Source organism: Daldinia caldariorum (genome assembly GCF_022478825.1).
Source record: "Daldinia caldariorum strain CBS 122874 unplaced genomic scaffold F4812scaffold_1, whole genome shotgun sequence".
In the NCBI taxonomy this organism is placed as follows: Eukaryota; Fungi; Ascomycota; class Sordariomycetes; order Xylariales; family Hypoxylaceae; genus Daldinia; species Daldinia caldariorum.
In genome coordinates this window covers 3407921-3433109 of record NW_025953037.1, presented here as the reverse complement: position 1 = coordinate 3433109, position 25189 = coordinate 3407921, and the positions used below count along the sequence as shown (strand labels likewise).

Below are 25189 nucleotides of genomic sequence, written 5' to 3'. Positions count from 1 at the left end.
ATTCTATTCTAGAGGAGCCGCGTAGGGTGCGAAGAGCATGTGGATGAGGCAATTGAGGATATTTCATAAAGACAAGTCATCTCATTTAGAATTTAAATCGAGTTCGCAGACTCAAGCCACAATCCATATGCTAGAATGACATTTGTCTTCCGAAAAGAGTGGATAGGTTAGGTACTTGTTCAATACCAACCGTAGGAGAATAAGATACCAGCATCTCCCTCCACGCCTTAACCAAAGGATTGCTCCTTAAGCCAAGCCTATTTGCTTTTCTACATGTCCATGTGCCTACCAGGGAGACTAGTGAGCCCTATAGGAGAATTGATTAGCTTGAGGTACGTTCACGCATCATGTAGTGGTGGCTTACATCCGTCAATATCCTCGTTGACAGTGCTCTTGATGGTGCACTTGTTAGCCTGGTCGACGCTCTGGGTCGTGATTCCGTTGCTGAGAAGGGACTTGGAGTCCATGGCGCGCTGGAGGGCATCGCCTTTCCAGCCGAAGAGGTAGTCGCCGTGGGTGCCGTAGCCGACGCTGTCCTCGTAACTCCAGACGAACGGCTGAGAACCGTCCGCGGGCCAGAGACTCTTGTCGTTGAACGGGGTTGTGTCCCACATGGTCTCGTAGGCGACCTGGGGCATACGGACCGGGTGAGACGCCGGGCAAGGACCAGCGGGCGTGAATGCGCCCTTGTTCGTGTTGTACATGTGGTCTTGGTGGTTGGGGCTGTCGAGGTTCTTTCCGTCCCAGCATCTGCGCAAGCGTTAGGGGATTGGAATTTACATGACAAAATCATATGCTTTAGGTAAGGTAGGTAGGTTAGGTAGGTACTAACGCTGGGAAGTGGTGGATAGCCATAATACCGGCCTTGCACGGCTGTTTCGGGAAGTCGGCGGTCTCGGGGAACCTCGTCATGACGTCCTGCAGACAGGTATAACGAAGGCCGGGGTTGGAGCCGTCTTTGCTCTGCGGTGATCCAACCGTCATGCGGAAGCCCTAGGTAGGTAGGTAGAGTTGTTAGGTAAAATGTCAACACCTACTATCCGTGATGGGTGGAAGGAAAGTGTACATACAGGCTTGAAGGCTGTGATCTTCTGGTTTCCGTTCGAGTTGAATGACTCCTGGATGTAGTAGATGGTCATTCCACCCTTAATGTTGCCGAGCAAGGCGTTGGGGTACTGGGGCACACGCTTGTACGTTCCATTGCGGGCTTTGAAGTATAGAACAGCAGTCCAGTAGTTCGAGAAATCCTCGTTGAAGGTGCAGGTCGTGCAAGTAGCCCTCTGACTGACGTCCGTCTTTGGGTCCATAGTCGCGTTGAAGCCATTTCCACCGACGATCTGGTGGAGGTGGGCCGAAGGGACAACGCCGGGTTCGACGAGAGGGTCCAGGCGCTGGACACTAAGGGTAGCACATCCGAATCGGAGGTACGCCTGAGAAGGCGCTGCGAGCGCGAGCGCGAGGGAAAGAAACGATCCCTTCATTTTGGTCGTATCAATAGTCTTTTCGGTAACGATATTGTTGATGCAGTCCGGACACGGTGGGGACTCCGGAAGGCAGTCGATGGAGTCACATCTCGAGTAACATATATACAGAACAGAAGCTCATAGCCCATAGTCGCGATTCGCTTATGCCGTGTCAGTCGGCAGAATACCCGGTCTTGTATTGTTTAATCCGCATTCATCCAGAGACGTGTAATTAAGGTAATGATAGTAATGATATCTATAATTGCTAGGACCGCTCACCTGTGCTACCAGGCTATGACGACCGTGAGGCCGCATAGCATACAGACGCAGCGCCTGTCAATGAATAGCTGGACCCGTATTGGCAGCGAAATATACCACCCCTGAGAAAGCTGGCAAGCATTGAGCTATTCGAAGCATTACGAGAGCACTGTATAGAGAAGACGGCAGTTAGATGATTGGATCTCAGTCCACCACACCGCCCGGGGGCCTCCGTTCCGAGCGCCCGAATCTAGGAAGCCAGGGGCTAAATATCCCCTACCACATTTCCCGTCCCCTTCCCATGACTGACCCCGGACTCAAATACCCACCTCCACCGCACGCACGTGCCCTCCGACTGCCGGCAATGCTATCCCGTCCGGCAGACATCGCTTCGTTTTGTTGTGGACCTTTGGTTACTTCCCGAGCTGCGAGTGGGCGTAGGTTATGCTGGAAATGAATAGTCCCAGACAAGGTATGTCAGATACTTCACGATGACAAACACACACTACTTAAGTAAGTGATAGAGCTCTTTTCATAGTTTCGTAATCACTCAAGTGTGTATCTCGACACTTTCATGCGATGAGGCTTGAGAATTAGCATAGGTTAAGGTAGGTAGTTAGCATTCGGGCGTTCAACGGATAGGCGTGGACATCGATATTAATAGCGTATATAACACAAAATTTAACTATCTCTAATATGATCAAACTCACATCTAGCATTTGAACATAAGTACCTGCCTTAGGTAGACTATTATGATTTCGCGCCAGAAAATGTTTCACTCATGGTATTTTAAATGGATTCAGGTGGTTTCGTAATGTTCGTTAACTTACCGCCAGAAGAACCACGCGTAAGCTTCGTATCCTAACCTCCCTCATGAGAGTAATCCTTGTCGTGCCACATGTCTTTGTAGTAAACGACCTTCTCATTAGGCTCCTTGCCCTCAAGCCTCAACCACACTAAGCTATCCACAGACTTTGATATATAGATGCCTGCAAACGTATACTTATGTCTCTGCTTCCAACTGAGCTCGTTATGAGGTGATCTCCGTTGCCAACGATTCGAGCTTAGGAAAGAGCTTCGGAAGACCGTACCACTGGCTTGTCATCCTATACCTATATATACTCAGATTATCTTAGTAGCCAGCCATTTTCCTCTTAAACGAACTCACATTGTATCACAGTAGCTGAAAGAATCGTCGTAAATACCTACCTACCTCCAATATACCTATTTCAACAACAATCTATCATTCATTCATCTATATTTGTACTGTCAAAATGTGTTACCGATAATCCCTATAAACTTGGGGAAAAATTGGTATTTAGATCTGAGACATTGCAAGACACGATGGGTATACGTTACCGCCTATGAGGTTACCCATCATGTGTTGAGTGATGCGATTCGGATATTACCTTGCCAGCCCTTCCACGGAACGTCTTTTTCTTTTACAGGTAGACAATGCACTCGTCCTACACTATCGCGCTTATTTCTACCCGCGATAGATCTATCAATTAAGCCTTAACCGGCCTTTCTAGCATGTGGTACCAGAGCTGCCGGTATACTTTCTGAAACATGTTCAGCCAAGCTCGCCACCGTATCATTGCCTATGATTTTAAGGACAGGCACGCTAACCTCAAACCACTTGAGGATCCAGGCGCGCAGGTCGGCGGAAATGAGGGAATCTACGCCAATCTCCTTAGTGCGCATCGACATAAGATCCTCATCAGCGGTTGTCAGTTCCAAGACTCTGCGAAGTTGGGCTGCGAGTGTACCTAAGGCTTTGGTGAGTTGATTTGTTGTGGCTGAGTGTGATTTGTTCTACTTACTTTTGACCACCCCTTCAACATCATCTTCCGTTTTACACTGTTCTAGTAGGCCGCTTATAGATGGGCTCGCGGCCGCTACGCCGTTACTTCTGCCATCTTCGGTTCTATGAGTTATGAAAGCCGCAAATCTTGGGTTCGAGCACCAGATTGGGGCATCGGGCGAGTCAGCTGCCACAGGAACAAGCCCCGTCGATAGTTCCGGCCCACCAAGAGCGCCTGGTCGGCCATATATGATCGATTCTGCTATGATTTGGTGGAAGTCAACCTCGGACAGGTGCATCAGGGACATCTTAGAAACCGTGAGATCTAAAGCCTTGCTGTGTGCTCTTTCCATGTAACCCACACCGAAGATGGGACCGATATCTATAGCTGTAGCGGCTAAACCACGCTGCCGGCGCTGTGCGGCAAGAGTGCAAACGTACGCATTTGCGGCTGCGTAATTTGCTTGGCCCAAGTTACCATAGACCCAGCTGACTGAAGAGAAGAGAAGGAAGAAGTCGAGGTTCTCGTACTTGAACAGTCGATCCAGATACATACTACCATATACCTTGGGTCCGATAACATCATCCAACTGCTTGAAAGACATATTCTTGATGGACACGTCCTTCAACATAGCAGCGCCATTCATCACCCCTGCAATTGGTGGGAGGGTTACTGTGATCTTTTCTTTCACTGCTTTTAAGCTGGCTTCATCTGTAACATCTCTAATCACGCGTTAGAACGACTATCAAAGTGGGGGACAGACATGAACTTACCCTGGCAAAATAGCTATCGTAACTCCATTGCAAGAATGAGCCGAGATCCAGTCGGACTTTATTTGAGGGTTCCTGGATGTTAGAGCAATTGTCTTCGCCCCTTTACTAATCATCCAGTCGCACAGGGATGTACCGAGATTTCCAGACAATCCGACAATCCAGTAAGTCTTGTCTGCCTTGAAAAAGGAATTGACGTCTAATCTTGTGACTGGCACAGGTACCATAGCAGGGATTGTCCAGTCTACCACTGTCATTGGATCAATATGATATGCTTTTCTAATCAAGTCGGTAATAGAAACCACTTTTGCTGCCAGGGTGTCTGATTTCTGATCTTCATGCCTCGTAATACTATCAAGAGCCTGCTGGAGTGCCCTGCCCAAAACAGGAGAGTTGGCAAACCCTTCAGAACCGTGGAAAGAGAATATCGTATCTTGAGTCTCGTTGCGGCAATGGGGAGAGAGACAAGATATGATAGTCGATTGGTTGTCTGATCCCTTGCCGTCGCGGTTTGTCAGTCCCACAAAGCATGAAATTGTGGATGGCAGAACCTTTTTTAGCGCGGAACGGCTGATGTAGGGACAGAGCGTAATCCAAGAGCTAGGTGTACCTTGTTCGCTAGAGTCTGTCATGAAAACTACACTGATATTCTCCTCGGATGCTTTCATAGCAATAGCCTCGGCCACCACGATAGACGGATTGTGTACGACCACCGCGTGATTATCCCACAGAGGATCCAAAACGGCTGAGGCGACTAAATGTGAAGCCACAAGCACTAGGAGAGAGCTGTCGCTGCGTTGCGTATCTGGACAACGAATGACGGAACTCGAAGGTATTCGGAGGGTCGACGCTAGCGAGGGAACAAGAGCTAAATACTTAGCTTTGGATACGACCTCAAAACCCAGAGTGAGGAATTTATAACCCGAAGGAGTCTTGATAGCTGATATAATAGCATGTGTAGTGTTAATCTCAACCAGTGGCACAGTCTCTCCTACACTCGGCTGTTCCAGTAGCTGTTTCGCAGTCCATCCAGTTTTCTCCCATTGAATAGAGATGGTGGTGTCACTGGTATTTACCTCATGTGTAATTTCACGCCGAGTTGAGTTGTAGCGGTCGTTCAGAGCTGGTATGTATCTCAGCCGTGGGAGTAGCTCTCGCCCTTTTGAGTCAATGACTATCTCTGGTTCAATGGTCCACAGAGTATTATGGCCATTTCGGGAGGTTGTGTGTAAACGGAGAATAAAATCAATTATCTGTTGCGCATGAATGGTCCAGGGCGCCTCGGTGTCCAAGAATTGGAGGCGAAGTCCAGGTGTCTCGTTCATAGCCGTCCGCCCAAAGCCAACAGTCATGTTGAAGAAGGGCTTCTTTCCTCGGCGACCAGCCGTAATCCACAGCATGGTCTTGGGAGTTCCAAAAATTTTCTTGAGAGATAGGAACTGTTCAGGTGTAATATCTTGAAAGACTGGCTTGTCGAGGTCCGTTAGACAGACAACGATGGAACTTGGATGTATAGCACCATGCTCAACATCTCTAAGAGTTTTGAAAATATGAGGCTCTATTGCAAGAGACCTGGATATTTGGCACAGTTCTTCAGCCAAGTGAGCAGTTCGTTCTGTTTCGCCTCCAATAATGAAGAGACTTGAGATAGAAGTGTCAAGAGACAGCGTGGAACGAGGGGCTCGAAGGTAATCCACATGGCTATCAACAGCTCGAGACACAAAAAGCGTCATCCCTAGGACATTTTGGAACTCCTCTGGGGCAGTCTCATCAATACCAGAGAATCCTGTGGCTTTGAGTCGCTTGTCCCAGTCATCATCGGAAATGAAGGGCGAGAAAGTCCGTCCTTCGGGGACACCAAGCCACCACTCAGGTAAGCTTCCGAAGATGAAACCAGGAATACCTCCAGGTTGGATGTCGTTGCTACCCTCCGCGACAACAAGGAAGCCTCCGGGCCTAAGAAGCTTGCGAATATTGCGCAGGGTTTCTTCAAGCTCTGCGGTAGCATGGAGGACGGAGGAGGCAACAATTAGATCATAACCACCCTCCGTATAACCCTGTTCAACAGGATCATTCTCGGCATCAAGCACTTTGAAAATCATCCGACCCTGGTGCTGGTGCTTTGAGAATACTGCTTTAGCAGTCTCAGCGAAACTGACCGAGACGTCTGTAGAAGTATAACTGAGGAAGTCCCGCCCGACTGCTCGAAGGATGCTCTTCGTAGCAGCGCCAGTACCGGCCCCTGTACAGTCGTCAGTTCGGGACAAGTCTTAAATGAAGTTAACTGTTAGCCTACCTATCTCCAAGATATTCATATGTGGATAGCGACCAGTGATTTGGCCCACTACTCGACCAATCCATAGAGCAGATTCGCGGAGTCCAAAGCCGTTGACATAGTACTCATCCAGGAAACCGCATATACGAAGCTCCTCTGACATGTTGACTTCGCCCTTGAAAGCTCGTGATATCTTTTGACCCACGATATGCATCAAGGGCACTTCGGGTATCTCGGGTAATGTTTTACCTGCTTCTATTATATCGTCTAAAGTGTCATTCGACCACTCCTTCTGTACCCATTTGTTTTTTCCCTTGTCTAATAAAGTAGTAACATGTCGGGCGTACTGCAGGTAGTAGTTGTTTGGGTTTGGAGGCATAGCCAGATCGTCACGGGGTACGCCACGAACCAACTCCTTTAGATAGAAAGCTGCGATTCGCACCAAGGTGCTGAGAATATCTTTGTGGTGTTTCCCAACAGTAATGCCGCTTGCTGCCGACAAACCGTCTGGGCCGCTGTCCACCCAGCGTGTCTCGTAGAAGACTTTTCTGTCATCCTCATCGGATATCTGCCTCAGGGGCTTCAATACCACCCCTTGGACCTGTATTGCTGCATGTTCCTTGTCGCTAGGGTAGATGTTGATATCTGCAGAGAATCCCTTTGCGTCTGAATTCGGCATTTCCACAGTGGCGTCGACAGACGCAAAACCGTCCTTGTTTGCCATCGACTGGCAAACAAGCATATTTACTCTTACCAAGCTGCAGCTCTGTGGTAGATATAGGCATGGGAGTTGTTCGTCGCCAGGATAGCCGCGAGCGAGAAATACAGATTGAAATGCCGAGTCTAACTCTGCAGGATGAACAGACAGCGGTTTGCCGTAACTAGCCTCTTCTTGTGGTCTCATCCTTACGCAGCACGAAGACCTGCCATTTTTCCTAGTAATTGAGTGCAGGGATGCGAAACGCCGGCGGAATTGTAACCCCAGACCGTCCATGACCCGGTAGAAGAGCTCAGGTTTAACGTCGACCATGTGAGGAGGGACTGATCCACGTTTTGGAAGTAAGTCTGGAGAGGGATCGCCTTCAGTGATCTCAACGTCCGCACTGGCTGCCAAAGTTAATTCATCGGCTGTTGCGCCCAATCCCGCAGAGTACGTGAATTTGGCCCTGACACAGCCAGGTCGAGCCCTGGTGATATTTGTCAAAGAGATCAAAACTTCAACACCATTATCGCTCTGGTCAAAATCAATGGCCTGGTGTATATAGAAGTTCCTTAGCTCAACCAGTTGAATATTTCTTTCTTCTACTATAAACTTTGAAGCCTCAAGTGCTGTCGAAACATAACCTGCTGCTGGGAAGATAGTTTGCCCTTGGACCTGATGGTCTTGAAGCCAATCGATTTCACTCTCACGTAATACGTTCCTCCAGCTTAACTGGTGAGATCCAGTATCGACACACATATCCCCCAGAAGCGGATGAACTGGCTTTCTTGTACGCATTCGTCGACTGATTCGTGACTCGTTACAGTACGCCACGTCATGATTCCACTGATACGCCGGCAGGTCTTTCAAAAGGCGGAAAGAGCACTTATTTAGCGTCATGAACCTCTCGAACTTGTCGAGATCCAAAGAGGATGGGTTTAAACGCATCCACAGAAACCCTAAGACATCTGACATTGATTCGACAGCACTGACACCTCGGGTAAGGGTACCATGATAGGGTATATTTTTGGTCAGTACATCTTGGATAGTTTGGCGGGTGGGCCCCTGAAGAGCTGGATGAGGTCCAATCTCTAGAACAATATCAAAGGAAGATTCCGCGACAGCTGCTTTGACAGCATGAGAGAACAGCACGGGTTTTCTCAGGTTTTCGGCCCAATACGGCCCCTCAAGTTCCGACTCTCTATCAATAGGCCGATTATATACGCTAGAGTACCATACACAACTATGTGTTGAAGGTCGCAGTGGTTTGATACCGCAGGATGCCAACGATTCGGTATAGCCCTTTAGGCATGGAACCATATGAGAGGAATGGTAGGCTCTGTTAACGCGGAGTAGCCGATTGAATTTCTGCTGCTCTTTCAGAATGTTCTGGAGCTCTGCAATGGCGTCTTCGTCTCCAGAGATGGTGATACTTGAGGGTGAATTGCTAGCCGCAATAGAGATGCGATTAACGAACGTGTCCTCGTTGCACAACGAGACTGCGTCCTCCATCGATATGGCAGCAGCTAGCATGACGCCCTTAATATGTTCGCCCCTCGGACTGCACGCTGATTCAAGATGAATCCCACGGTAATATGCAATACAAATAGCATCGCGCGCTGTGATATACCCTGCCGCGTAAGCTGCGCCAATTTCACCACTAGAGTGTCCCACAACAGCGCTGAAGGAGATGTTAGCAGCTTGGAGAAGATCTGTTATGAGAATCTGGATCGCTGTGCATATTGGTTGTGAAATATTAGACGAGTGAATACTGGAGGTGTCGGCGAGCAGTTCAGCTTCTAGACTCCAGGTAGGACGGTCAGTCTCTGGAAGCTCAGCAAGGTACAATTCCAACTGCTGGATAATTTTGCGTGCGGCCGTGGATTTTTCAATCAGCTCAGCGCCCATACGAGCATACTGCGCACCTTGGCCAGTAAAGACGCCCAGAATACTGGCCTTCTTTTCTCCAGAAGATGGTACCCTGACACCTATATCAGGGTCTGGCTGGCTAAGTCTCTCAGATATCTTAGATTTCAGGTGTTTAATCGACTCTGCCGTAAACGCAACCCGATACTGAAGAACGGATCGACGCTTCCTTAGAGTCCAAGCAAAGTTTCGACTGCTCAGTGTTGAATGCGTGTCCAAGAACGCTGAATATGCGGATAGGATCTTCCTCAGCGACTGCCCAGAGCCTGCAGAAAAGACAAATGGAGTGAAGAGGGTATCATCTCTGAATGCTGACGACGAGGTATCTAAAACATCATCGTAGCTCTCAAGAATAGCATGGGCGTTGGTCCCTCCGATACCGAAGCTGCCGAAAACGAGTTAGCTTGGCCTAAGGAGAGGATTTATACACATTTATGCACCAACATACCTGTTCACACTAGCACGCCTAGGGCTGTCTTTATAGATCTGAGGCCACGGCTTCAAAATCTTGCTGATCTCAAATTTGTTGTAGTACGGTGCCACGGATTTGCTGAGGTTATTGAAGTGAAGATTAGGGGGGATGCAAGTATGGCGTAGGGCTAGGGATGCTTTAAGTATACTAGCAATGCCAGCTGAGCCTTCGGTGTGGCCCAGTACAGTCTTCAACGAGCCGACATACATAGGATCCTGGCTTGGTATTCTGTCATTGCAATCCTCGAAGAAGGCTCCATACATTCCAGCTGCTTCGATTGGGTCCCCGGCTGGCGTACCAGTACCATGGGCCTCGAAGTATTGCGGCTGATCTTCATGCTTCAGGGGATTAAGACCGGCCTTGCTGTAGACGCTACGGATCAACGCTTTCTGGGCAGATGAACTAGGTAGAGTAAGGCCGTCTGACGTAGCACCATCTTGGTTCACTCCGGTCTCCCTGATGATGCATTCAATATTGTCACCGTCTGCAAGAGCTTTGGTGAGGGTTTTCAGGACAACTGCCGAAACTCCATCTCCACGTGCGTAGCCGTTAGCATCTCGGTCCCACATCTTGCTTAAAGAATCTGGTGACAGCATTTTTAACTTGCTCATAGTGACGTAGTTCTCAGGTCCAAGGAGAAGATTGGCACCACAAGCCACGGCCATCTGACAGTCGCCAGCTCTCAAAGCTTGAACAGCCAAATGTACCGCGACTAGACTAGATGAGCATGCTGTATCCACTGTGATTGATGGTCCTTGCCAGCCGAAATAGTAAGAAACTCGGTTGGATATCATACTGTTGCTAGATCCAGTTGCCATATATGTTGGAATACTTTGGGTGTCCCTCAGAAGGCTGGCTTCGATATCCCTAAACATAACGCCAGCATATACGCCTGTATCGCTGCCATTGAGGCTGTCAAGGCTAAGACCAGCTGCCTCGACAGCCTCGTACACAGTTTCCAGTAGGAGCATCTGTTGAGGGTCTAGGCTTCGGGCTTCTAAAGGCTTGATGTTGAAAAACTCGGTATCAAACTGCCTCAGGTTCCGCGAGATCAAGTACGCCTGTTTGACGTTGCAGTGTCCGTGATAAGACCCGTCGGGGTGATACCATCCATCAGGGTTGAAACGATCGTCTGATATGACAGAGCGTACGTCTCGGGGCTCGCGAAGAAGTTCCCATAACTGGGAAGTTGAGTTGACATCGCCAGCAAGGTGGCACCCGCTTCCAATAATAGCAATCGGCTCTTGCAGCTTAGCGTACATTATGGGTGATGAAAGGGTAGTTGGAAGTTGGAAGTAAGAATATCTCATTGATCAACTTATTTCTAACAAGTAATAATAAGAGCTAGTTACCTACCTACCTACCTGGTACCTACCCAAGGTATTTAACCTAACCTACCTTATTCACAACGATCATCTCAGCAACTGTCAAAATCCAGAGATGGGCTAGAATTCAGCTCTTTGATAAGTTCGGGGACCAACGAAGACCCTGTAAAATCCATGGTGAGAAATAACTCGATGTCCACGATCGTAAGATTACGAAGAAATGTATGTTGGTGCTTGTGCTGGAATTGTGTCTCGAACTGTGCGGCAAAGATACCTAGATGAAGCCGGCGTTGCTGTCGATGGAGATGGAGTGTGTTATTCCTATGATATGATAGGTGATATGATAGGTGAATTATTACCTGAATGTATGACCTGCATCTGAGATATTGAAATATGGATTGCCATGCATAACGATCCTATGAAAAGATGAGCGAATCAACCAACCGCCTTGTGCAAGTTGGTAAGATTTCCAATGTTAACAGCTCGTCCGGATTAGGAGGAACCTTATTTGTGCGTAACACAACAAGCGTAAGAGAGCTATATGTAAGAAAGTTGTACGCAGGAGAGCCGCGGCTAAGGCGCGCTAATAAGTGAAAGTTCGGGCTCTTGTGCTACCCGAAAGGTGCATGCTTATGCTTATCATTGCCTACAACTCCTTCCATCTGTACGACGCTCCTACAGTACAATTTTCTAAGCGGCTTTTCGATTTAACGGAATACATCTTTGGAAACCATGTTTATTCATTTTCTACCTGTTACTGTTCAGCGAGACCAACCACATTTGACCAAACACAAAACATTTCAGATTCAGATCCCATATGCCGCATGCCACATGCCACAAAAGCAACGCTGGCCTTAATCCTTTCCATTCTAACATGTCAACTGGCATTACATCACAAGAGTATATTGGCTGGCAGGCTGAAGTTGTTGTCGGCGTTTTCACAGCTATCCAAGTGTTTGTTGTGGCTTTTCGTTTCTATGCACGATCTCTCACGGCGAGTCGGTACGGATTAGACGACTGGTTGGTGTTAGCTGCTTTACTCACCCAACTCGTGCAAGGAGGCATAATAATAAGTGAGCAGCCGTGGGAAAGACCGACAGTAGATTACTAAACGATTTAACAGATAGCGTCAGACGAGGGACCGTTGGGTATCATTCCGGGTATCTGGAGGAGACTCGTCCAGAAGCTGTTACCTTATTCTTGAAACATCTCGTGGCTATCTCAATTTTGTATTCAGCAGCAATCTGGATTTCGAAATTATCAATATGCATACTTTATAGGCGTTTGTTCCCACAGCGCCTTGTGTATATTCTATTGTGCATAATTGTCAGTATTATGATAAGCACAAGTATTGTCGCCGTCATTTTACTCTTCGTCGCCTGCAGACCTTTTTGGACAAACTGGGCCGCGCCTTCTATACAAAGCACTTATTGTATAGATAAAGAGGCGCTGTTTGTCTGGAGCTCGCTGCCCAATGTCGTTACAGACGCGGTTATGCTCGCCATACCACTTCCTATTGTGTGGAGGTTGCAGGTATCAAGGAATCTCAAGATTGCATTAACATTTACCTTCTTTATCGGTAGTATGTAAGTGCTCACCTCTTATTCTTATCCTCCTTCTGTAGCTAACACACGGAGCAGCGGCCTCGTAGCATCTATACTCCGATTAGTAGCGTTTCATAATACTAATTCTTTTACTGATGCTACGTATAATGCCGTGGAACTGGTCATCTGGACAATAGCGGAGCCTGGCATTTATCTTATCTCGGCTTGTCTGCTTGTTTACCGTCCGTTGCTAGAGAAGATCCGTATAGCCGTCTCTCTAGTTCGGAGCAAGATGATTACCCCGAGGGCAAGCGGCGCCAGATCCGATAATTATGAGCTAGGGTCAATACCGTACGAGAGACAACAGGGCAACAACCAAGGAAACAGGAACAGTGACATCGAGCAGCTCTGGGGTCAAGATAATAACAGTCAAAGTGTTCTGCATGCCGACGCCCAGGTCATCGAAGCTCAAACAAATCGGCATATGAACCCATCTCACGGCAACGAGAGCGAGACTGGTATTACACGGACTATAGCTATTCAACAAACCTGGAACACAGCTTATTGAAAGTTAGTTTGGATGGCGGTTTTAGCTAGATTACCTAAGGTAACTTATTAAATGTGCCAAAAGTTGTAGGAATTAATATTAATGAATTTACCTCAATAACAATTTATTATAACATTTAATATAAAATAATATGGGTTATTTAAATATTTAGACCAAAACGCTTAAATATTACGCCCAAATAAGCTTCCCAATCCGATCCGATTAAGTGGATATGTGGATATAATATCCCGAACAAGTTTAAGCACTTAATCCCGGGGTTTCGGTACGCTCTACGTTAGAATGCGCGGAATACAAACGGCTAGCCAAAAGGTATTTCTTTCCTCTAGCACAACATGAGTGGCATCACACCACTAGGTAGGTACTCATACAATGTGTTACAGCAGCTGGCTTGTTGGTCGTACATGTTTCCTTTTTTCCTTTCTTACCTTAGGTACACAATACCCCATATTTTGAAGCCTACAATTGGTTAATTGCTTTACCTTAACGATGTGAAGTTTAGGTACAATACCTAAGTACCCCAGGTACCTGTAGGTTAGAGGTAGGTAGGAGGTAGGTAGGCAGATAAATATCCAACGCTTTGCCCTTTGGTAACGAACAAATATTTCGCCTTTCTTTAATGGTATATAAGAACCTGCCTAAACTAAGTCAGTGTCAATAATCCAACAAGCTTCGAAACGGCAATAATGGCTGCTGCGCACTCCAATATCGCACGCTGGCAACATGACTTACTGCCACATATTGTTGACAGATTAGCACGCGAGTCACCAGATGTCGCGTACGGTCTTTGGCCTACCGCATCAGCGTCATATCATGCAGGTTTCGAAACCATTACTTATTCTCAGTTTGCCAACGCGGTCAATGGTTTGGCATGGTGGCTTGTGCAGCAGTTGGGCCCGGGTCACGGAGATGTCATTACTTGTTAGCATTATTACTTCTGTCATTAGCTACTGCTTTGTTGCTCATACCGAGCCTTTCCGGTCGTTCCAGTTAACCTGTGGCTTGTAATATCCGTTAAGGTCTCGTTTTGCTAATTTACTTTTTTATTAGATGTTGGCCCTAACGATGTCCGACTGACAGCCCTGCTGGTAGCCGCCATCAAAACACACCATGTGGTAGGTGATTCTAACTATGGGCATATAACTGGGTCTTGCTAAAGAATAACAGGTCTTCTTGACATCACCGCGAAACAGTGCGGCCGCCCATAGTGTGCTGTTTGAGACTCTAAAGTGCAAAACACTTGTCACGACTGATCCAGTACCGCCACCAGCTCTTGCCATCATTGAGGCTGTACAGCCACGCCGGCTTATTGCTCCAGACCTTGACGACCTCGTTGGTAAAACCCATCAGCACTATAACTGCGACAGGACATACGAGAAAAACTGCTGGGATCCTATTTGGGCTATGTAAGTTTCTTGTATCTTGTGCAACAACGCATCTGAACATTTGACAGACACACATCTGGGTCAACAGGTTTCCCAAAACCCATCATCTGGACGTCTGAAGCAGTTGCGCGCCACCACAATGGTTCAGATTATACGCCGCTTGAAGGAGTACCTTCTCTTGACCACTTCCTTCGTGGCAAGAGGGTATTGACAACTTTACCCTCCTTTCATGTATGTTGAGCAAGCTATACTCACGTTAGAAAACTAATGTTGTTAGGGGGCTGGCTTGGCACAGTACTTGTTCTACGCTGTTCCGTTCGGCAATACAGTAATTGCACCAACGGCAGCAGCAATCCCCACTGCGCAAGGCATTATGGCCGCACTCAAACAAACAACAGCTGATGTCGCAATATTGGTGCCATCGGTAGTGGCAGAGTTGGCACAGGACCCGGTCTGCCTTGACTACGTCGCAGCCAACCTCAAGTTGATTGTGTACATTGGGGGTGATCTCCCGCAAGCTGTTGGTGATCGCGGTAAGTATTGTTCACGTCTGAAAACTCTTTCCGGAGTCCTACTTGAGTCATCCCCTTCTGGCCCACAAGAAGCTTTGGCATCAGCGAAGATAGGTCTATTGATACCTCCTATACTATCCTATTAGTTATGCCACTTTTCATCTTCACCCCCCTCATGAATTGCACTAAATCTCAGTTCTATAGTGGCTGCTAAAATACCACTTCGTTGCCAATGGGGTGCATCTGAAGTTGGCTTACCTCACCAACTTTGGCCGTCTGAACTGGGGCCACAAGACTGGCGCTACATCCGCTTTCATCCATGCACTGGCGCCGTATTCGAAGAGTCTTTGACCGGTACATACGAGCTGGTGTTTCGGAAAAAAACATCTTTGGCCGCCACGCAACCCGTGTTCAGCATCTTGGGCCAAGATCAGCTCGAGGAGTACCGTACTCGTGATCTCTTCGAACCTCATCCAACAGTCGCCGATGCCTGGTGCTGGCGGGCTCGTGTTGATGATGTGATAGTCTTTCTCAATGGCGAGAAGACGAATCCAATCATGATGGAACAGAGTACTGTAGCCAAAAACCCCGAGTTGAGTGGCGCTATTGTTGTTGGTACCCAGAGATTCCAGGCCGCACTTCTGGTTGAACCGGTTCCCACAGTCGCCGCCATAAGCACTGCAGATCAGGCTGCTCTGATAGAACGCATTTGGCCAAGTATTGACGAGGCCAACAGCATTGCCCCTGCCCACGCACGTGTAGAGAAGTCTATGATCCTCGTTACTGTCCCAGAACGACCGATGATACGTACCGGCAAAGGTACAATCCAAAGGGATGCTAGCGTGGCTCAATATTCTAAAGAATTTGATAAGCTGTACTCAGATGCAAATGCTATCCTTGAAGACGAGATCTCCGATGAGATGCCAAACCTAACGGATACCAACATGGTCACACAACTAATTCGGGACGCTATCCTCATAACAACAGGCTGGCACGACGTAGCCGACTCTACAAACTTCTTTGATAACGGTATGGACTCACTTCAAGCACTCCGGATCACCCGCGCCCTCCGACGTGGTCTTAGAAGGAACAATATTGCTTTGTCTACAGTATATCAGAATCCTACCATTGTACAACTGAAGACCGCAATCATCACGCAAAGAAGTGGTGAAGACGATGGCGCCATTATGCAATCATTGTTGTCCACCTACCAGGGGCTTATACATCAGATCGAGTCGTCAAAGTCGTCTAACACAAATCATAGTGGAACCATAGATGTCGTACTAACTGGGTCGACTGGAACATTGGGAACATTCATACTAAGGGCCTTGCTTGATCATCGGAGCATAGGCCACATCTTTTGCTTGAACCGTAGCGCGGATGGCGGTCGTGCTGCTCAGTGGGATCGCTTTAAAGCCACAAACCTTACAGGGAAAGGGCTCGATGACAGAGTCACTTTCCTTCAGTCCAACTTAGCACTGCCATTGCTAGGACTCGAAGAAGCTACATATGAAACGTTGCGATCTCGTGTGGGACTGATCGTTCACAACGCCTGGCCGGTCAATTTTAATCTGGGTTTACTGTCCTTTCGACCGCAACTGGCTGGGATAGTGAACCTATTTGCACTCTCAAACGCCTCAACTACACAGAAGATGAAATTATTGTTTATTTCATCGGTAGGGGTTGTGACCGGAAGCTCGTCCAGTTCGGAACTTGCCCAAGAATCCTTGGTCGAGTTGCAAAGTACGCCGCACAGCAACGGTTACTCCAGAAGCAAGCTTTTAGCAGAACATCTATGTCATTATGGCGCTCGTCACCTGGGTGTCCCTGTAGCAATTGCACGAGTAGGTCAGGTTGCCGGCGCCATCCATACCAAAGGCATCTGGAATCCTTCGGAGTGGCTCCCGAGCCTTGTTATAGGCTCGCGACAGCTCGGATGCTTGCCGAACAATCTAGGACCTCAGTTTTCCGTGATTGACTGGGTACCGGTCGATGCTTTAGCCGACATAGTAGTTGACCTTGTGGCCCATCTCACTGGAGACGAAACATGGGGCTCTAAGGGGGCTGAGGTGTTCAACCTACGAAACCCATCTACAACCACCTGGGAAGGCCTCTTGCCAGTGATTAAGGAAGGTATTGAGTCTCATCTGGGTCGAGCAGTTGACGTAGTGCCGCCAGAGACGTGGCTAGCTCAACTGCAGACAACTACTGAAGTAGTGATGACTGAGAGCGAGGAGGTCATCTCCAAAGACATAGCTGGGACAAATCCAGCAATTAAGTTGCTTGAATTTTACCAGAATGGACTGTGGAGTGAAGATCAAGTTACGGCGTCAATGGCTGTTGAGCGGGCTCTAGCAATTAGCCCGACGCTGCAGGAATTATCACCTGTTCGTCACAGCTGGATGCGCAAATGGGTTGACGAGTGGCTGGCTTCGATTTCAGCAGAGAATACCGCAGCACGGGGATAAGTATATCGAACGAGATGCTAACCTAGTGAAATGGGGTAATTACCTGTGTGATGATGGATTGAAAACGTGGGTATCCGGGTCGTCTGTAAGCTCTTATTCCAACGCGTTGTTCTATTTTGCTAGCAAGCTACACGCACATTCTTTTATAACGTTTCCAACTACCTGCTAGGTACCTACATTTTATTCAATGATGGCTTTTTGATCAAGTAAACTCCTTATACAGAGTATATTGAGTATATTCCCGTCTATTAACCCGAAACCCCAAGGGGTGCGTATGGAATTAGCATATCGAGCTTCTTAATCCGGACGAGCTGGGTTGATACAATATTCCGAACAAGCTCGAACAAGTTCGGGCATTGGTCGATCGCTGTTTCGCATGTGGGTCGTTTCTTCAACTGCATTAACTCAATGTTGAAAATCATCGATACGACGTTTGGTAGATCTGTCAGAATTCTGAATAGGTTGATGCCATCAAAGTTTCGGCGCATCCATTGAATGTGGCCTATCTCAGCCGTAGTGCTACTATAGTCGCCATAACAAGCCGTAAAGAGCAGCCATGTCTAATTATAGCTCAAATTACAGCCACCGTTCAGTTTCACTAACAGTAAGCTTACCAGGAACGCACGATGACGCTCCTTAAAGAAAGGGGGCCATGAGACAAGCTATAAGAGCAAGGCTCTGAATGATTTTATACAAATAGAGCCGAGCTACTCCATTGACTTCGATGATATCTCTATATTAATTAGCCATTCATTATAAGTCAACAACATTTCATTCCATCCTCTTTATTCCCTACGTATCATAGGTACAAAATGTCTTTCAAGAGCTTCATCGGTGTTTCTCTCCTCGTGGGTGGATCTTTCGCTAGGGACGTTCCGTCAAATATTCGAAACTTCTACAATAACATCAAGAACAACGGCCGGTGCAACTCTCCTTTGGCAAGCGGATTCTACAGCCAATACGACGATGACAACTGTAATAGCCCCAGACCACCTCAAATGTCATGCCCCTAATATCAGGCTAACTCAACTGATAATAGCTTTTTCGTATTGCGGGGACCATCTTGAAGATTCTGGGGTTATCTTCATCCAAGGAAGTAATGGCCAATTCGCCAACATGGACATCGACTGCGACGGTACTCAAGGCGGCCCGGCCGATGACGGCCGTTGCGGAAACTCCGACGACACTCAATCGATCACATCCTTCGCCGATACCGTGAGAGGATACGGCAAAGGTGTCGACGACTTGGATGCTAAGATCCACCCTTACGTCGTTTTCGGAAATGTCGGCGACAAGCCCGGCTTCACGTCCTTCGACCCTCAGGCGCACGGCATCGAGCCGTTGAGCATCATGGCCGTCGTATGCGGCGATAAACTAGTAAGGAATGCCCCATCCCCGCTGACAATAAATGAGAAGGATCACAGGAAAGAAGAACGGGATAGGTACCTAGGTAGCTAATCGAGATAAGATCTACGGAGTCTGGGGTGACGAGAACGGCGACGACGGCGAGAAGTCCGTCGTGGGAGAGGCGTCGATCTCCCTCGCCACCGCTTGCTTCGGAAAGAGCATGACTGGAAACAACGGCCACGACGAGAACGACGTTTTGTATATCGCATTCACTGGCGGCGATGCAGTTCCTGGTCGGAACGGCGCGAGATGGGAGGCGCGGAGCTACAAGGAGTTCGAGTCCAGCATTAAGGGCCTTGGCGACCGACTCATCCAGCGCATCCAGGCTTGAGCGGCAAGGCAAGGCAAGGTTTGCCTGCCTAGGACGGCTTGGACTTGACGCAGTCTACTTGATATATCACTTTGTTTCAATGCATTATTCATATTCGTACCTAATATAACTTTCTCTTCCGAGTTATAGTAATTGGCCTAAATCACCTGGTCGCAAGGCCACGAGATGGTTTCTCTAGAAGCAGTCTAAAGGGCGCTTCGAAATATTAGGTACGCATCTACTGAGTACGTTTATGCCACTTGGATACTAAGAGACACTTGACTCAAGCCTGCTGAAGTCGAAGTTATCAAAACGTCGAAGGAGTATGCAAGTACCTGCATACCTAGGTACCTATCGGAGCGGTCTAATAGAAAGCAAGGAGCTTGATACGTCCCAGTATATTTTTATCTTCTACGAGTTACTTACCTTTTATCCTCTATTAAGAAGTTGGGCCCCAACTCAAACATTACACAAACTAGGACAGCAAGGTTATATAAAGTAGCAAATTGACAGATATACCTACGCGCTCAACAACTTTGGTATGTTAAGGCGTGGTTGGCTGACCTGTACGTGCCGATTGATGGCCAATTACGCCTGATCCCAACGCACTTCGTACGAAGAAGGTGGACTTTGGTCGCAAACTCCATTAGGTATCTAGGTAGACATGCGTAATACTGAATTAATCGAGAATATGAACGCAAATGCTTCCAAGATGAGCTATGATATAGACAAGACGTTGCCTTAACTGATATCTTCAACTCAACTGAAGTTGAGTAGTTCGTAAGGGAAGGGGTTTGATGCGATGACCTAATCGAAAACGCGGAGAAAGCTTCAGGAGAGTACTTCAACATGGGCCGGCAGTAAAGTTACCTAGGTACCTAGGTAGGAGATGTTGAACTTATAATACATAACGTTCTAGAAATAGAAAATGGAACCATGGACCAGTGTGCGATATCAGGTATTGAGAAAGACCCCTCAATAATTTGAGACACAAAGCGTGCGCTGACGCGGGTAATCTTGGCCCATTGAGTCGCTGGCTGTGAGGTTCATTGCAGGCGGTCCTTGGAACCCTTTTGGCCAACATCTCATCTCCGGATGAGATTAGCGATTGTATTTGAGGCGCATGATCTGGTAGGACGCCCTCGGGGTTGGCGAGTTTTCGACTCTAGCCCCCGCGCGAATGAGTTGAGAAGCATGCTAGCACCAAGGCAGGCTTTATTTTTGGGATTGGACATCGAATCTCATAAGCATGAAGCATTGGATAAGTTGAGAAATGTATAGCAGCAATGATAGAGTAGGGATGGAGAGCTAACTCGCTTTTGGTGTCAAATATTCCCACACAAAGATTTCCCGGCGGCTCGGGCAGCTCAGGTTGGATTTAAGCAATGCTTACCTTTAAGTACCTAGTAACCAAACATCTTAGGAATGAACGGGCGAAAGAAAGCAGCCAATGATACACAATAGAGTTAAATCAGTCCATTCCGGAAACGAACAGTTCAATAAAACAGAACGAGGGGAAGTTTGCTCTTCTCATTTTTAAGTTTATTACTGCGTCGAATTCGAAGATTCTGGCCCGATGTGGCTCATGTTTACTTTTTGTTCAGGGGACGCTTTACCCCAACTTTGTCCAAGAGCCTCAGGGACGGGGAAAATGCCGATCAGGACAGCTTCGTTAGCTGATTAGGAAGCTCACAAGGGAAGGATTCGGGACCTCGGAAGGGATACCTAGAAGGTAAAGCAAGTTCTTTGTTTGTCTTTCTACCAATAGAGCGTAGTGCCAACCAACAACCATCCGAACCATTCGACAAACAGTCAAATCACGACGAGTTACCGCCCCTGCGGTGTTCCCATAGAAAATGCAACAAGGACTTTTTTCCCCGCATTCTCTTTGACCTGTCCAGCCTATCTCGGCTCTACTCGTATTATTTACCACCAACTACTGCAGCATAGCTCCCCCAAATTCACGTCATATGCTCACTTGTAGCCAGGGCATCTGCAAGGGTGATAAACATGACCACTCAGGAATTCTCTGCAAACAACGCAGCGTGGTTAGGCTGGCGCCGATCTGCGGTCTAGAAACTCCAGCTGGAAAAAAAAAACAAAGAAATAGGTCAAATTGACGGGTTCAAATATCACTGGCCGCCTCGCCCTCCTTTTGCTTGGGGTAACCCCAGATTTACGTCTCTTGGTATGTCTTATCCATCACTCGTTCTTGGAGATTTCCCCAAGACTTCGAAGTCAGGTACAATGCGTCTTCTACCCTTACTATTCGCCCTCTCCGGAGGGTTCCCCTCGGTCTCAGCGCAATGTCCTGATTACTCGAAATATTCGATGGCTAAGCACGAGCCATTCTCGACAGGGAAGTATCATCTTTCTTACCAGAGGCCAATTGCCGCGTGTCGGACGGCCAATATTTCGGATGTCGAGAAGACTATCCAAGATATGAAGGCGGTGGTGAAGGACCCAGACTTATACCGACTATTTGAAAATTCCTTCCCAAATACATTGGACACTACCGTGAAATGGAAAGGCTATGCGGCAGATGACTCGACGGAAGAGGTATATCAGTCCACCTCTATGGCTCATTTGGACCAAGTTAACACTTTTCAAGCTCACGTTTCTTACGACCGGAGATATTGTAGCTATGTGGCTCCGTGATTCAGCCAACCAATTGCGTAGCTATAAGTCGCTGCTCAAGGCCGACAATTCTCCCAATTCGTTAGCATCTCTCTACCGCGGTGCGATCAACTTACAGGCGCGATACATCATTCGGAATCCGTATTGTAATGCGTTCCAAGCACCCGCCGAGTCTGGTTTACCACCGGAGAGCAACGGATTTGCGGATACCGATCAGGTGACGCCCCCTTACAACACCAGCTTTGTTTTCGAGTGCAAGTACGAGCTCGACTCCATCTCGGCTTTCCTGCAATTATCGTACGACTATTATAGCAAGACCAAGGATGTGCATTTCTTTGGCAAGTACCAATGGGTTAAGGTTGTCGAGACAATTCTCAACGTGGCGGAGGGTCTTCTAGTCGGAACGTACGCTGACGACGGATCCGTCAATGTGTCGCCGTATACTTTCCAACGAGGGAGTACCAGCGCAACGGAGACTCTTTCGAATACCGGAGCCGGGAATCCGGTGAAAAGCGGCACCGGGTTAGTTCGCAGCGCATTCCGGCCTTCGGACGACTCGACCATCTACCAGCTGTTCATTCCCGCGAACATGCAATTCTCGAGCTATCTCGGAAAATCCGCCAAGATCATGGCGGCACACAACCCCAGACTTGCAACGCGCATGAGCCTCTTCGCGCGCAGCGTGCGAGCGGGAATTGAAAGGCACGGTAAGGTGCACCACGATGTCTTCGGAGAGATATACGCGTACGAGATCGACGGGTTCGGGTCGCGAAACATGATGGACGATGCCAACGTCCCGAGCTTACTGAGCGCGCCGCTTCTAGATTATCTAGACGCATCCGACGGGACGTATCAGAGAACGCGTAAATTTGTGCTTTCGACGTGGAACCCGTATTATATGCACGGGCCTGTGCTGAATGGGTAAGTTGCTACCTAAACCTAATCTACCTAACCTAACCTTAGTACCCAAGGCTTGCCTTTTATACCTAATGTATATGAAGACACGATTTACAGTGGCGATACTAACGTGCAGCCAGTACCGGAGGTCCTCACGTGGGGCCTGGAAGGGCCTGGCCAATGTCGATCATCACGTCACTCTTGACCTCCGATGATGACGAAGAGATCATGACCGGCCTGCAGGAACTGGTATCATCGACCGACGGTCTGGGGTTGATTCACGAATCTGTAAATACGTTTAATGCGTCGGTATGGAGCCGAGAGTGGTTCTCCTGGGCCAACGGATTATTCGGTGAGATGCTGCTGGGACTGAGGGATAGGAAACCTCATTTACTTGAGACAAGCTTCCAGTAGGCGTCCATAGAACGTGGTTGAAGGGGGTAATATGCGAGTTGTCGTTACATAAAAATAGATATAATTTATATTTAATGGCCACGTCAAGTTTGTTAAGGCAACTAGTTGGTGTCAGCTGGTTATCTCGTTGGTGTTGTGCGTAAAATGGAATAAGACCGTGCTTAGGGCTACCTAGGAGGTAGAGGTAGCTATATTCCCGTATACACGCTGCATCGTGTGCCTTTTATAGAGAGAGTATGAAGTGGTCCAATCATATTTAATCCGAGTTAGCCGTCATTAAATCGCAACGTGATTGCCATGCATACGACCATAGACTTCCCAACGCAGGAACAATCTACAATCGATGGATAGGTTTCTTTCACTTATGTACCTACTATGTAGGAACGTCCTTATCAGGGGTGGTATACATCAGGTATGCTCAACCCAGCAGCCCAGTTGGTCAGATGAACCGGTGTGTCAGTGGTGGTCTACTGACACTGGCCAACAAGGTGAACGTAGCGAACGTAGCGGATGTAGCAAATAATATGAGACATGATAGGTCAGGTTTTCCCATGATCTATGTTGGTAGGTAGAGTTAGGTATACAGATCCAATACTTTAAATACCTAGGTATTGACTTTAAGGGGTCCACGATAGTTGATAGTTGGTCTCCGATGGCTTGTTTCGCCACTGCCTAATAAGGTGTTCACCCTACGGACGTACAAGAAGTTAGATAGGAGGTAGGTAGATAAGGCAGGTCTAGGTAGGTACCTGAACAACGCACATGCGTATACCTTTGACATGGTCTCCGGTTTCTGGATTGGTATTGATTGGAGACGCCGACAACGACGCTCTGCCGGCGCTGCGTGGCCCCGTGCCTGTGGCCTGGCTGGTTGCAGTATAATCCTGCATATAGCTGGGGAATAAGAGATTGTATTTCGTAGTTATTTGCATTTGTACCTACTTGAGTTTTTTTTTTTTTTTAGTTGTTCTTTTTCAGATCATTTATGGAGAGTTGATTTGTCGCGTGCAGACCCTTAATTGTATTGTTACCTGTACCCTACCTGTCTAAGGGGAGTACTTAACTTGCCTTAGGTTAGGTTAGGTATTTAAGTCACTTCTAAATCAACTTTCTCGAAGACTTATGGAAGTGATGAATGTCTCCAAGTCTTTTCTTTGACTTAGGTATAGTGTGAGACTTAATAATGTGAGACTTGCAATCAATCTCACAGTTTAATGCCCTGGTATATACCATAGTACACTGTATATCTTATGCAAGCTGTAAGATCAATGCACAAGGCACGGTACCTAGGTACCTACCTATCCATGTATTGTACAACCAGACAACTAAGGTTCTATGCACTAAAGCAGCTAAAATAGCTTAAACATCTAACAAAATCGTCATAGACAACCAATCAGAAACAATAGTTCGGTGGCCTGGATGATACCTGGACGATTAAGTCTTATCAGGCGGTCGGCTCGTCATCCTAGGTATCTTCTTTTTTCCCTCTCCTCCGTCTCTGTGCCTCAGCACCTCAGCACCACCTCAGCACCACCTCCAGCACCTCCAGCAACTCTGCTTTGCTAAACCGTACTGCTTGCTTCGGTCGGCACTCCAAACTCTCCGCCAATCTTCAACCAGTACGGTCCGGACCGATGACGGATGGCCACAAGGTCTTCTTGATATCCTTGATATTACCCTTGGGGAAAAAACCTAGGAAGTTAGAGATCACGAGGAGAGAGCCGTCTGACTCTTCTACATAGTAATTCTTCTTTTGAAGGTTGAATGATGAATCTCTTCCTCTCTCTTCCCTGCCATTGATTATTATACACATTATACATATTATACACACTGTTTACATCACTTTTCCCCATTCACATCTTTTATTTTCCAATATCGCTATTTTTATTATTGCCTATTATTCAATTGCGCCGACTTTCAGCTCTTATCTTTCTTTCTGTCTTTGTCACTTAACCTCACTTGTTATCTCCTCTAATAGGGTCGAGATATCGAAACTTGAGAGTTATAACTTGTTCATCACCTAATCCGTCCCTTGTTCTCAGAGATCTCATCCCTC

General features: G+C 47.5%; 6 protein-coding genes across 6 annotated transcripts; 4 read left to right on the top strand and 2 right to left on the bottom strand.

Moving 5' to 3' along the window:
* Positions 1-244: 244 nt before the first annotated feature.
* F4812DRAFT_464992 (uncharacterized protein) lies at positions 245-1481 on the bottom strand (the record flags this gene model as incomplete). The annotated part of the gene is made up of 4 exons (XM_047938401.1): positions 245-307; positions 365-750; positions 833-993; positions 1071-1481. 4 exons carry the CDS (start codon positions 1479-1481, stop codon positions 270-272), a joined length of 996 nt encoding a protein of 331 aa, XP_047795413.1. The 3' UTR covers positions 245-269.
* Positions 1482-3236: 1755 nt separating this feature from the next.
* Positions 3237-10931, bottom strand: F4812DRAFT_454916 (uncharacterized protein; the record flags this gene model as incomplete). The annotated part of the gene is made up of 5 exons (XM_047936729.1): positions 3237-3490; positions 3545-4248; positions 4300-6538; positions 6593-9582; positions 9646-10931. The coding sequence occupies 5 exons, from the start codon at positions 10929-10931 to the stop codon at positions 3237-3239; spliced, it is 7473 nt and encodes a 2490-aa protein (XP_047795412.1).
* Positions 10932-11628: 697 nt separating this feature from the next.
* Positions 11629-13238, top strand: F4812DRAFT_411594 (uncharacterized protein). The gene is made up of 3 exons (XM_047932633.1): positions 11629-12067; positions 12118-12580; positions 12635-13238. Exons 1-3 carry the CDS (start codon positions 11812-11814, stop codon positions 13104-13106), a joined length of 1191 nt encoding a protein of 396 aa, XP_047795411.1. The 5' UTR covers positions 11629-11811; the 3' UTR covers positions 13107-13238.
* Positions 13239-13789: 551 nt separating this feature from the next.
* On the top strand, positions 13790-17468 carry F4812DRAFT_454914 (putative NRPS-like enzyme; the record flags this gene model as incomplete). The annotated part of the gene is made up of 6 exons (XM_047936728.1): positions 13790-14024; positions 14154-14218; positions 14271-14509; positions 14557-14719; positions 14766-15021; positions 15205-17468. 6 exons carry the CDS (start codon positions 13790-13792, stop codon positions 17466-17468), a joined length of 3222 nt encoding a protein of 1073 aa, XP_047795410.1.
* Positions 17469-17874: 406 nt separating this feature from the next.
* On the top strand, positions 17875-19358 carry F4812DRAFT_39153 (glycoside hydrolase family 75 protein). Its single transcript, XM_047932122.1, has 3 exons — positions 17875-18443; positions 18508-18845; positions 18937-19358. Exons 1-3 carry the CDS (start codon positions 18281-18283, stop codon positions 19204-19206), a joined length of 771 nt encoding a protein of 256 aa, XP_047795409.1. The 5' UTR covers positions 17875-18280; the 3' UTR covers positions 19207-19358.
* A 1563-nt stretch (positions 19359-20921) lies between these two features.
* Positions 20922-23305, top strand: F4812DRAFT_39017 (glycoside hydrolase family 125 protein). The gene is made up of 3 exons (XM_047932112.1): positions 20922-21746; positions 21814-22743; positions 22860-23305. The coding sequence occupies exons 1-3, from the start codon at positions 21376-21378 to the stop codon at positions 23131-23133; spliced, it is 1575 nt and encodes a 524-aa protein (XP_047795408.1). The 5' UTR covers positions 20922-21375; the 3' UTR covers positions 23134-23305.
* The last annotated feature ends 1884 nt before the right edge of the window (positions 23306-25189 follow it).

Excerpts from the sequence above, each read along its gene's own strand:
- F4812DRAFT_39017 (XM_047932112.1), top strand. The coding sequence starts at position 21,376 with ATGTCTTATCCATCACTCGTTCTTGGAGATTTCCCCAAGACTTCGAAG. Across the intron at positions 21,747-21,813 it reads GATGACTCGACGGAAGAGGT|CGGAGATATTGTAGCTATGT; the intron begins ATATCAGTCCAC and ends GTTTCTTACGAC. Across the intron at positions 22,744-22,859 it reads CACGGGCCTGTGCTGAATGG|TACCGGAGGTCCTCACGTGG; the intron begins GTAAGTTGCTAC and ends ACGTGCAGCCAG.
- F4812DRAFT_411594 (XM_047932633.1), top strand. The coding sequence starts at position 11,812 with ATGCCGCATGCCACATGCCACAAAAGCAACGCTGGCCTTAATCCTTTC. Across the intron at positions 12,068-12,117 it reads GCAAGGAGGCATAATAATAA|ATAGCGTCAGACGAGGGACC; the intron begins GTGAGCAGCCGT and ends ACGATTTAACAG. Across the intron at positions 12,581-12,634 it reads ACCTTCTTTATCGGTAGTAT|CGGCCTCGTAGCATCTATAC; the intron begins GTAAGTGCTCAC and ends CACACGGAGCAG.
- F4812DRAFT_39153 (XM_047932122.1), top strand. The coding sequence starts at position 18,281 with ATGTCTTTCAAGAGCTTCATCGGTGTTTCTCTCCTCGTGGGTGGATCT. Across the intron at positions 18,444-18,507 it reads CCAATACGACGATGACAACT|CTTTTTCGTATTGCGGGGAC; the intron begins GTAATAGCCCCA and ends AACTGATAATAG. Across the intron at positions 18,846-18,936 it reads TCGTATGCGGCGATAAACTA|ATCTACGGAGTCTGGGGTGA; the intron begins GTAAGGAATGCC and ends AATCGAGATAAG.